Source organism: Lottia gigantea (assembly GCF_000327385.1).
Source record: "Lottia gigantea unplaced genomic scaffold LOTGIsca_7, whole genome shotgun sequence".
Classification (NCBI taxonomy): Eukaryota; Metazoa; Mollusca; class Gastropoda; family Lottiidae; genus Lottia; species Lottia gigantea.
In genome coordinates, this window is record NW_008710370.1 from 4249733 (window position 1) to 4260795 (window position 11063).

The 11063-nt window shown below is 33.9% G+C and overlaps 2 protein-coding genes across 2 annotated transcripts; both read right to left on the bottom strand.

The window, feature by feature from the left end:
- Window positions 1-217: 217 nt before the first annotated feature.
- LOTGIDRAFT_155166 (hypothetical protein) lies at window positions 218-4077 on the bottom strand (the record flags this gene model as incomplete). Its single annotated transcript, XM_009065665.1, has 3 exons — window positions 218-277; window positions 2479-2633; window positions 3924-4077. 3 exons carry the CDS (start codon window positions 4075-4077, stop codon window positions 218-220), a joined length of 369 nt encoding a protein of 122 aa, XP_009063913.1.
- Window positions 4078-7483: 3406 nt separating this feature from the next.
- On the bottom strand, window positions 7484-7693 carry LOTGIDRAFT_80017 (hypothetical protein; the record flags this gene model as incomplete). Its single annotated transcript, XM_009065354.1, has 1 exon — window positions 7484-7693. A coding segment is annotated over one exon (210 nt), but the record flags the coding sequence as incomplete, so codon positions are not given.
- Window positions 7694-11063: the final 3370 nt, after the last annotated feature.

Consider the following 11063-nt stretch of genomic DNA (forward strand, 5'->3'; position numbering starts at 1 on the left):
ATTTGTACGCAATGAAAGTGTTTTTCTGGTGCACCCCTACCTCAATTAGGCTCTTTGTTTGCAGCCAATCAGAACAAATCAATCCTTATGACACTTTGTTTGCGAACTTGAGCAAAACGGAAGCTGCGTGCCATTACATATTTTTGATGAATATGTACGGTATAGAGTTGAGTAAGTTGAATTTTTTTTAAACTCCAGTCCCAACACCCAATATATTTTACATTATTATAATGCATTCGTAATTCTCTCTTAAACGATATGTGGCACTGATGGTTTGCTATAAAAATTCACATCATTAAATTTTGATAAATTTTTGATAAAACAAATATGGTTTTATCTCTTTAAATCTTACGTGTTCAACTACAAATGTCTTGTACTTTATACAGAGTAAGTGCGCCGGAGAATTAATGAGATTATGTAATTTTTTAACCTTTAAAAAGATTATTCATGTTTTTTGCAAATTGTTACATACAAATTGGAAACAGCTCCATTTAAATCTGTAAATTCGAAAGTTATTTAACCGTTGGAATTAACTTTAACTACAAATATCTAATACTTATTACAAGTACGGAGAAGTATGTGTTTGCAGACAATGCATATTGCAGATATTTCCTATTTAGGAAGAATGGATTGTTAAATCATTAGCGTTATTTCTTTGTTGGCTATATATCACCATGGATCAAGTACAATTTCTTTCAACTTAATTTGGAAATCCTTCAATATAAAGACTGTTAATGTTAATAAGCATCTACTTCTCGTTTTGTTTATCCCAATTGGTAGCCCAAATCGAAACGAAAATAAGACTCAATAGTCATATATCGAGCCACATGCACTGATGGGAAAAAACGGGTTATAAACTTAAATTGCCCATACTTACATATTGCAAAACAATTCAAAGCTAGGCACAAGGATTCATTTTGTTCTGAGTAACGAGTGTTATCAATGTCTATGTACAGAAGCTTGTTAGTTTGCGTTCCTTAAAAATCAGCTTTTTGCCCATGCTTTTTGTGGTATGGCCCTAAGTGAACATTACTTCTGCCTTTGGGTTAACTATGGCTTATTTATAACTAGTGCTTGTGGGCTATACTTCCCGCCTATGTACTTCCTGTGGTGGAGAGTTTTCTGTCCTTGTAAGAAAATGTCTATAATATAACACTTATAGCCCTATTTTGTCCCCCAGACTTCCACCTGTTTACTGAATTAAGAAATAGGAATAAGCCATTTTTTCTAGTATGGAGCCATTCGATGTCAAGTCTTCCAAGTGTATAAATTAGGCTTAGTTATTATATCCGCGCAAACATGATTTTCCAAATACAAATGTGTACAAAATGAATGATATCATATTTGTTTTTGCATAATGTGCCAAATTTGGTTTGTAGAGCTTATTCGTAGATTTTCCTCGAGTTTCTTTTTTATGTTGTTTGTAAAAAGGATGCAATTGAAAACAATTTTTTTTTATAGAGAAACGAATTTACAATTCCGGCGATAATTAATGTATAGATCTGAGAATCACAGTTCTAGTTTAGTTTGATGCCAATCGATGTTTGTGATAATTGGATAATTCAAGTTGATGTTTATGGAGTAATGTCCGTAGCAGTCGGATATGTCTTTCTCAACTATAATCAATATATTATATTGATACAGCAATAAACCAAAAATGAACTGAGAGTGTGTTACTTTTTGACACAAGCGGGCTGTGATGAAAGTCGGCAAATCATTAGAAAATATGATAAGGCAACATCCTTGACTTACAATGAAGATTAAAACCAAAAGTCAAAACAATCTGTATATGATTGTCAACTGTCGAGTGAGAGCAATATGGTACTTGTCAAATCGGTACTTGAGCCAAGTTTCAAAGTGAAAAATAAAACAATGTACCTGATATGATTCCATACCTAACCATTAGTAATGTCTATTGACAAGCATTAGTAATGTTTATTGACAAGCATTAGTAATGTCTATTGACATGTATTAGTAATGTTTATTGACAAGCTTTAGTGATGTTTATTGACAATATTCTGCCGTTGTTGTTGTTTTGATATCACAGTAGTGGTAATTCGTTTTGACTTTGATGATAATGAGAAAACTTTTCGCCGATTTAAATCAATTCACTTGACTTTTAAGGGCCAAGTTGAAAATCCTAGTTACAATATTTTGGTAATGATTCGGAATTTTTAGTGCTGTCTGTTTTTTACGTAGGCATATTTCTATGCTTATCCGAGCAAAGCAAAATAACGAGCAACTGGTGGTAAAGAATGCCACCAGTTTTCCAGAGCACCACATAATATTTTCATTTCATTATAAAATTTTGTTATATGCAATTACACGATTCTCAATGATTAAAAGATATTTTCGCTTCGCGTACTTAAACTTTTGGCTCAAAAAAGTACGATAAAACTTTTTTAAAAAAAATATAAAACTATTCAGAAGAATAGATCTATTCTTTATAATAAGTCCAGATCCGTATTGACAACTTACAGCCGATGTGTTCCATGATCCATCTTTTAAGCAGACAATAGACGAGTTCTGATAGGAGTCAGGAAGGCAGTCATACAACATAAGATAACCTGGTAGATATTCTTGATCAGCGGGCTGAGTATTGATATTTGGGATACTTGGTGGTGGACCACAAACTGCAAAGAATAATATCAAGAATTGAACAGAATGTAACACTTCCGCCTTTATTGTTATTTCCTAGTATGTTAGATCAAGTGAGAACGTTAGCAGTTCGCGACAATGCGAATATTGACACTCTATGTTAACCCTTATGATCGGGAATAGTGCAACTACAAAAGCTCCTTATCAGTTCGTCCAAATTCACAAAACATTGTATGTAGGTGATGAAAGATAGTGGATCACGTCCAAAATACGCCCGTTTTGGAATGCATGTGTCAAGATTTTTTTTTTGAAAACAATATTTATTCAAGGATTACAAATATTACATACATATATATATAAACATATGGTTTTGGAAACAAGCTTTAAAGCTTATGTAAATCCATTACCATGTGTCAAGATGTTTACGGGAATTCCTACGCTGCAAAGCCATAATCGATCCAACATAATGGTAGTGCAAAGGAAATACAAAAAATCAGACCTTTAGATACATTGTACATCACTGTTCCAGCAGCAAATTCAGTTTGTGAAGTCGAAACAACTTCGTCACAGAGTTCACATTGCTTTGAAGATGTTGTGTAGTAAGAAAACCCTGTACAGTATTCATTCTTCTGACATCTTCTAGAGCAACAAAACTTTGAATCCAGGCTAGTCGTTTCAAAATAATTAGTAAGTTTACTATCAACATAAATTCGATCAAACACGAATCTGCTGTATATGCAGAAATCACACGTTCAGTGCATAAGGAAATAATCATGAGCATAATAAACCCAACCGTCTTCTCTTAATATCCCGATCTGTTCAAAGGATCGAACATATTAACCCATAAATATAATATCTTCTGTATAATTCTAACCCATTTGATCATTCAGAACATAGACTACCAATCTTAGAGTCGGTTTACGTCAACAGTTACACTTGTGTCTGTTGAGATGGGTGTTTAGTTATCGATGATATAAACTATATAACATAATATATGAACAATGGTATTTGTCCCACGATATTGCTCATATTACTTAAGTATATACGTCATCTACGGCGATATCGTCTCATGGCAATCTCCCCTAACGATCGTCCGTACAAACATTCGTCTCTGTACCCTTCAAATTATAAAGTAAATCGTGCCAGGAGTGAGGGTAAATTTCTTTGCTCCTTCCCGCTACGTAAAGTAAAATGTAATCCATTTAGGAATATAAGCCTATTAGTAAGTACGCAAGGACTCATTATTTCATTGTCATTTCCTGCAATGGAATGAATTCCTTGATATAGTAATCGATGGTTTGTCCCTCTCACAGCTCCGCATATACTCCGTTGTGCATCTACTTGTAATTGTTCTATCTTGCCTGTTAATTGAGCAGTGCACCCATCTCCACATTTTAAATTTTCAATTGCCCATTTTTTTTCACCTCGAGTTGATGTTTGGGTTAGTTCGATGATGTTCAAAGTATCTTTTTCAACCATTTTCAGTTGTTTTCATTGAAAAGAAAGTTTCTCCGTCAGATGTTGACACAGTAATCACTCCAGTATATAATCCTCACAGTTTCAACCTTTAAAACAATAATTGAAAATTATAATTTTAATTCAGCGAAACTTACAGCATCAGAAAACTTTCTCTTCGTGTGGGCCACCATTTTGAAAAATGGCAGAATATTTGTGGCTGTTCAATTTATCAATTCATATCGGGCTTTACAGACATTTTCACACAGCCAGACATTTACATGTTGTTTGAAGGCTTAGTTGAATTATAATAACCTTTTTTGTAAAACAAATTCGATCAAAGTCGAGGTAGTGATTTAAAATGGTTGTCTACGTAGATTTGTATGGCGTTGAAAGTTACACATGCTCATCTGCGTGCGATAAATAGTATTCAAATATAGAATGTTTTCATTACCTAACTTCATTACCTAACTTGCAATTATTAATTCTTCAGTCATTTGTTGTCGACTACATGTTCATATTGTTCGTACTGTGTCACGCGTGATTGATTTAAAAGTGCGTAATACTATAGTGGATATAAAAAAAATACAAACACACGGAATGATCTTAAAGAGTTCCTTATGGATTACAGGGTTGATGAGATAATCAATCGGTTAAATGTAATGTGTATAGGCTTTTATTTACATTACTTCATGCCCTCTGAATTTCGCTGATTAATATTATCTTAACATATGATTTCAAATTGTCAAGACGTGTAGTCTGCGCACTCCCGCACTCTTTATCGCATTTTGAGCAGCGCGCCAATCGGTCTTACCGCAGAGCTACCGTAATCAACAATATGGCACAACATTAAAAATTTCACTTCACCGGCATACTAGATCTATCATGATGTAGGTATGTTTGTATACCAATCTAATTTAAATTGGACCAAACTTTCGTTCCGTTTTTATTAACTTTTACTTTTAATACAGCCACTTCAGTTAGGGTCTAAAGACGGCCTTCTTAATGATACCGCCAGCCAATCAAAATCATGCCCTCTCGTGCCACGAACAAAAGGTGTATTCTGAGAAGCCTTAGGCATCGAATGCATCTTATGTCCATGTCACAAAATCTCAGTGCTGGAGAAGGCAGGGATTTTATTGACCTTATCATGAGATACAACCAGTTATCCATGATTAACTACAAAGGAAGTTGCTGACGAAAAGAGCTAGATTAAAAGAAATAGTCGATGATCTCCACTGCTCCAGGAAAGGCTGTCGTTTGCCAATTACTGCTAGTAGGTTACTTCTTTTGCTCAATTTTAATCATTACGAAAATTAGCTTTTCATTGTGCTAATTGCGATTTTGTTTGAATGAGAATGTGCTTCTCCGGTAAAAATGATATTAATGGAAATTTTGAAGTCTGCTCGAAAGATCCTCAGTGCTTGATGAATCCAATCTTTGAGCCAGAGTATCTGACTGGTCGACAAAAGAACATCCGTAGGCTAGGCTTGGGACACCTTTATTCTGCTACTCTCGCTCGACGATCGGTGGTAGGACGACAGACATCATGTTGGGAACGTGTCGATTGCGCGAGAAACGTATGTGATCCAGTTGAGACACATTCGGGAAAGAAAAGTGATCCAGGATGACAAACTTGCCGATCAAAAAAAGTGTTTCAGATCGACTTTAGAGGACGATTACATATAGTTCATATACACCTAATATCTCATAAATATACTTTACACCATATATCTTATCTATATAATTTATTTACACCATATATCTTATCTATATAATTCATTTACACCATATCATATCTATATAATTTATTTACACCATATCATATCTATATAATTTATTTACACCGTAAATCATATCTGATAAATATGCTTTTCAATAAATACACTTCATTTACACCATATATCTACCCTGCCTGAAAGACTACATTATATTTAATAAGGACTAAATAATATTTGTGCACTTATGATAGCTATAATCATGTAATAGTAATCTAGCTTTGAATAATGACTAATGAAATCAAAATAATGTCTAACAAACAGCTGAATAGCAATACGAGTAAATAATTAGCTTAAATAATTAATAAAATCTTTGATATTCCAGTACATTAACGTAAGATAAATAGAAGTATGGATTATCCACCAAGATAAAAGCTTAAAATGCTGTCTTCATTAAATATAAATGTATTCCACACCCTTGGCAACAGTTCATCCGACGTTAGAGAACTTGGTAAACATGCATACTTAAGCTAGCAAATAAAGAGATATATTTTACATTCAAATAGATTGATGACTGTAACTAGACAAGACGGTCACAGAGGTACTTTAATTTCAAACTTTTATAACATCCGATGATACTGTATATCCCATGTGTATAACAAGAAACTGACTGTAGGCGGTGCAAAGTAGTAAACATATTTATCTATTAGGGTACATATCGAATTCTTATTGAGGTTATGGACTGCAAAAATTGTATCTGAATTATTTCTTGTTTCTTCATATGGGACCCAGAAGAAAGGAAATTTGAATATATATGGAAATGAATGTATTTCATTTCAGATAGTCGTGATGAATCAGCATCGCCAAATTATGTGATTATACTTGTAAATATTAACTATATGGGGATATAAAGACATCTATCTGAAACTGTGCAATAAATGAAGGTCAATATAACAAGATAAAAATGATCTTTTGTATGATGGCTCTAAAAATAAATCACGTACCGTACCCTTCGCAAATGATTCTAAATGATGAACTGAATGAATTAGATCTTCTCTTAGAGAGATCTGCAATTTTGTTTTGTCGTTGGGGCAAGTCATGGTAAATTGAACGTACAATGGTCGCCGCTGATTAGTTCGATCTAACATTGGTAGTAGCTACAAGCCTACCTTCAGTGTGTATCAAACGGTAACTCGGACAATAGTCATGTTGCCGTTCACTGAAAGCATAATTGATGCTTTTGTTTCTTTGCTGTTTTCCATGTACATTGCCAACCTACCTTTTTTAGGAAGGCAGGTGATCGACACAGTAACCGAAAATATACTTTTAAATGTTCTTGCGTAAGCCTTCTTGAAAATTTTTGATCGCTCAAAGGTCTTGTGTAAAGCTTTTTACAGTTGATACCTTAGTAATTTATGACAATGTTGAATAGGGATTGATATTTCTGTTCAGTTTTAAGTTTTCATTTTCTTCATGGTGAAATTCCTCTACATCTTAAGCTACTTATATGAACATAGAAGTATTCGTTAAAGTGACCTAAAAGAAAATGAAGAATCTATGATTTATTCATAAGATCATCTCATTGTGAAGCAGATGCATTTCAGTTTTGACAAATATCCGGGCGCTTTAACAAAGCAACTTACGTAGGCCACCTTAAACAACTTTATATTCAATTGTCCCTGAAGTAAAAATGATATTCCTGTGTTAAGATTCATACCTGTATCTCCATTTAAAAATGCAGTAACTGGTAAATCATCTTTATATGAAGAAAATCCTTCATCGTGTCTTTCAGTTTTGTCATTGGCGTCACAATTACAGCTAGAACCACCATAGCACGAGTTATTTAACTTACAAGCACAGTTCATTTGACCTTTAACACCACCAAAAAAATAATCTGCCAAAGATCCATCACGTGTTCTCCAACCATTGTCTCTCATTAAACTCGAATCATGACAAATAACTTTCATATACTGTTCACAGTACGTAGATGAATCAGCAATGGCAGAAATATAGTTTAAACCAATAGAATAATTCACATCGTATACACCACTTCGTGTAGCCTCATGACCTCGTAATTTGGTATTATTGTTCCATGTTGAATCTGGAGAAGAATCATGGGTAAAAATGGGGTAATTCTTAACAAAGGTGTCCAAATTTTGAAATAATTAAATTGAAAATTGTACACAATATAGGGCTATTAAATTAAACTACCTTACAAATGTAACATGATGTATTAACCTTACCAACCTATAACAGTCCAATAGTTGCCATCATTATATTCACATTTAACAATGACTGTATTATTAGTGGCTATTGGCTTCACCACCAGATTCGAACCACCATACACACCAATGGAGGCAGCCTCATCACACGTCTTAACTGAAATAGTTTTAAAAACTTATTCAACAATTTTCAAAATGCTGATTGTAGTTATATCTCGTTTGCTTTATTCTTTTCTATGAATTGCAACACAGACCAACCAACACGATGATATAATGTTGTTAACACATGTTGTAGACACATAGAAAAAGGCAACCTAGCAAAAAATGCAATATTCTCACATCAAATAACTGTGAGCACAAGATTGTATCTAATCTTGTTGCATTTCGCACCAGAATCAAGAACATACAAACCACCGAAATTTACATTAATCACGCTTACACTATTTTCAATCAGATCTGGTCCGCGATGATTTTTTGGTTTTTCCGACTGTCGTTTAGAATCATATCTTCCCCTTCTGTGGACCCGATTGAATCCATACAAATTGATCATGAATACAAGACGAATCGACGTTCTAACTTTGCTTATAAGGCCGTTTCTCCAAGGATTGGTTTGATCCCGATGGCGAAAATAAGCAATAACCTGCGACCTGCACTATTTTTTATCTTCAGGAGAAAAACTTGAAGCGGTCGTTTCAGTCCTTTGAGGGTTAGGTACCGAGAAAGCGATCGGCTACTGTATTTAATCATGTTGAAAAACAGCAGCCTTTTAATATTTACCGTTTACTTTCGGCTTCCGTGCGTCAACACACCTACATTCGGTCACTCTTGCCCGAAGATAGAAGGACGACAGACATCTTAAACAGATATATGCACCCAAGAATCGCATGGATCGCTGAAAGAATTTCCGCCATTTTTCCCGTAACTGGGGACAAAGCATTGCCAACATATTCCACAGAGCAATATTTTCTAATTTTTGATTGAACTTTTTTGTGTGGGTTTAAAACAATACACTTATTACTTTCGAGATGATTTGACATGAAACCGAAACGAACAGGGTATGATATCATACTAAACCATAAACAATATTTAACTGTATGTTGGTAATACTCATTGGTTCATACCAACGTGCTGTTAATTCATATTTGATATTCACCATGCGTGATAAGGAAAATTGTGATTTTCCAGTCTTAGTGTTTGCCTCTTCGACAATTATTGACAAAAGAGTACGATGAACCTATTTAGAAACAATAATAAACGAAATTCTGAAGAATGGATCTATTCAATTCTTTATAATGATTCCGGATCCTTACCATATTGGCAACTTACTGCCGATGTGTTCCACGTACCACTTTTTAGGCAGACAGTAGACGAGTTCTGATAGGAGCCAGGAAGACAGTCATACCACATATAATATCCTGGTAGATAGTCTTGATCAGCAGGCTGAGTGTTGATATTTGGGATACTTGGTGGTGGAGCACAAACTAAAAAAGATAAATTTCGGAAAAGAAACCAGCTGTTTTTTTTAGTCTATATATTAATTCAATTTTGAGCCTTTTGCGGATCGATTAATCTTGAAATTTTAGACTAAGTCGCTGTTATCCGATCGATCTGGAATTTGTAGGACAAAATAAAAAGGACAAAGAATACAATATCACAACTGGAACTGGAAGTGTTACTTGAGTTAAAATTTTAAGTATTTTCGCGAATTTCTAATAAATTCGTCATTTTTATCTGACTTGTATGATTCGTTCTTAAACTTTATTCAGAAACAGAATTTTGGTTTCCGTTTGAATACTGACAATTGAAATCTTATGACCCTGACTGACTTTTTAAGTGTAGAATAAATAAGAATTTTTGCAGCTGATGTGATGACATGAGTGATGATATTTTTCAGATTATTGATGCATTTACTATTTTCTGTTGAACGATACATGACAAATACATAATTAATGTACTGATTATGTTTATCTTAAACTATGTGAATAAAAAAATCCAATCTTTTTTTTTTATTGCAAAATAGTAATTTACATTATTGAAACATGCATCCATTTAGAGCTACAAATCTTTACAAAATTCTACAGACTAAGCAAAATTTGTAGGGAAAGTACTAAAAATGTACGAAAATCACATTATTCCATCAAAATACTTCGAACTAGAAATTTCACTTTCTCTTTTCATATAATATGTCTTTTCTATCTGTGGTAGAGCATCAAGATGGTGAACTAAAGAACTGAGACTAAGCATATTTTTAGGGGGTTGATTTGGGTCTTGAATACATGTAATAAGTCTTCTAAGAAGTTTGCCAGGCAAGGTAACATACGCTCTCTACCAGCTTTCAGAAATGATAACAAAGTCTGTAGTGGTTTAATTTCGAGCTTTACTAAGGTCTCATACCAAGTTTCAACAAGATCGGATAAAAAAATGTAGTCTGTATCAGGCCTACAAGCCAAATAAGGCGCATTGAATTAATTCAAGGGCCATAACTTCAAAACCATTCATCCAATTATTACCATTTTTAAACTTGAGATCTCATCAAAATAATAAATGCATACCAAGTTTCATTGAGTTCAGATAAAACTGCACCCCGTGTAATGACTACAAGCCAAATTTGAAGCGTTTATACAAGTCAATGGCAATAAGTCCAAAGCCATTCACTATGACCAAATTCAAACTTGTCCGAGATCTCATCAATATATACATACACACCAAGTTTAATCAAGATCTGATAAAAACTGTAGTTTATAGTGTGCCCACGAGTCAAATTTAATGCGTTTTTACTAAGTCAAGGTAAAGAACTCTGAAATCTTCCATGTGGTCGTACTAAAACCTGTACCTTTCATCTGTGGGAACAGACAAAGCCAGATAAGCTTAATAAGGTAGATGTTTAAGAAGTTCAAAGTCAGTGATGAGTGTGCTGAAGCATTGTCATCATCTCATAACACCCTTGCAATCAATAGCGTATATGAAATCCTATTGTTACAGAGTAATAACATGTACATGTTTTTTTTTTAATTTTTGATTTTGATATTAATTGTTTTGGTTTACAATCATAAACTGATGATTAAAGTGA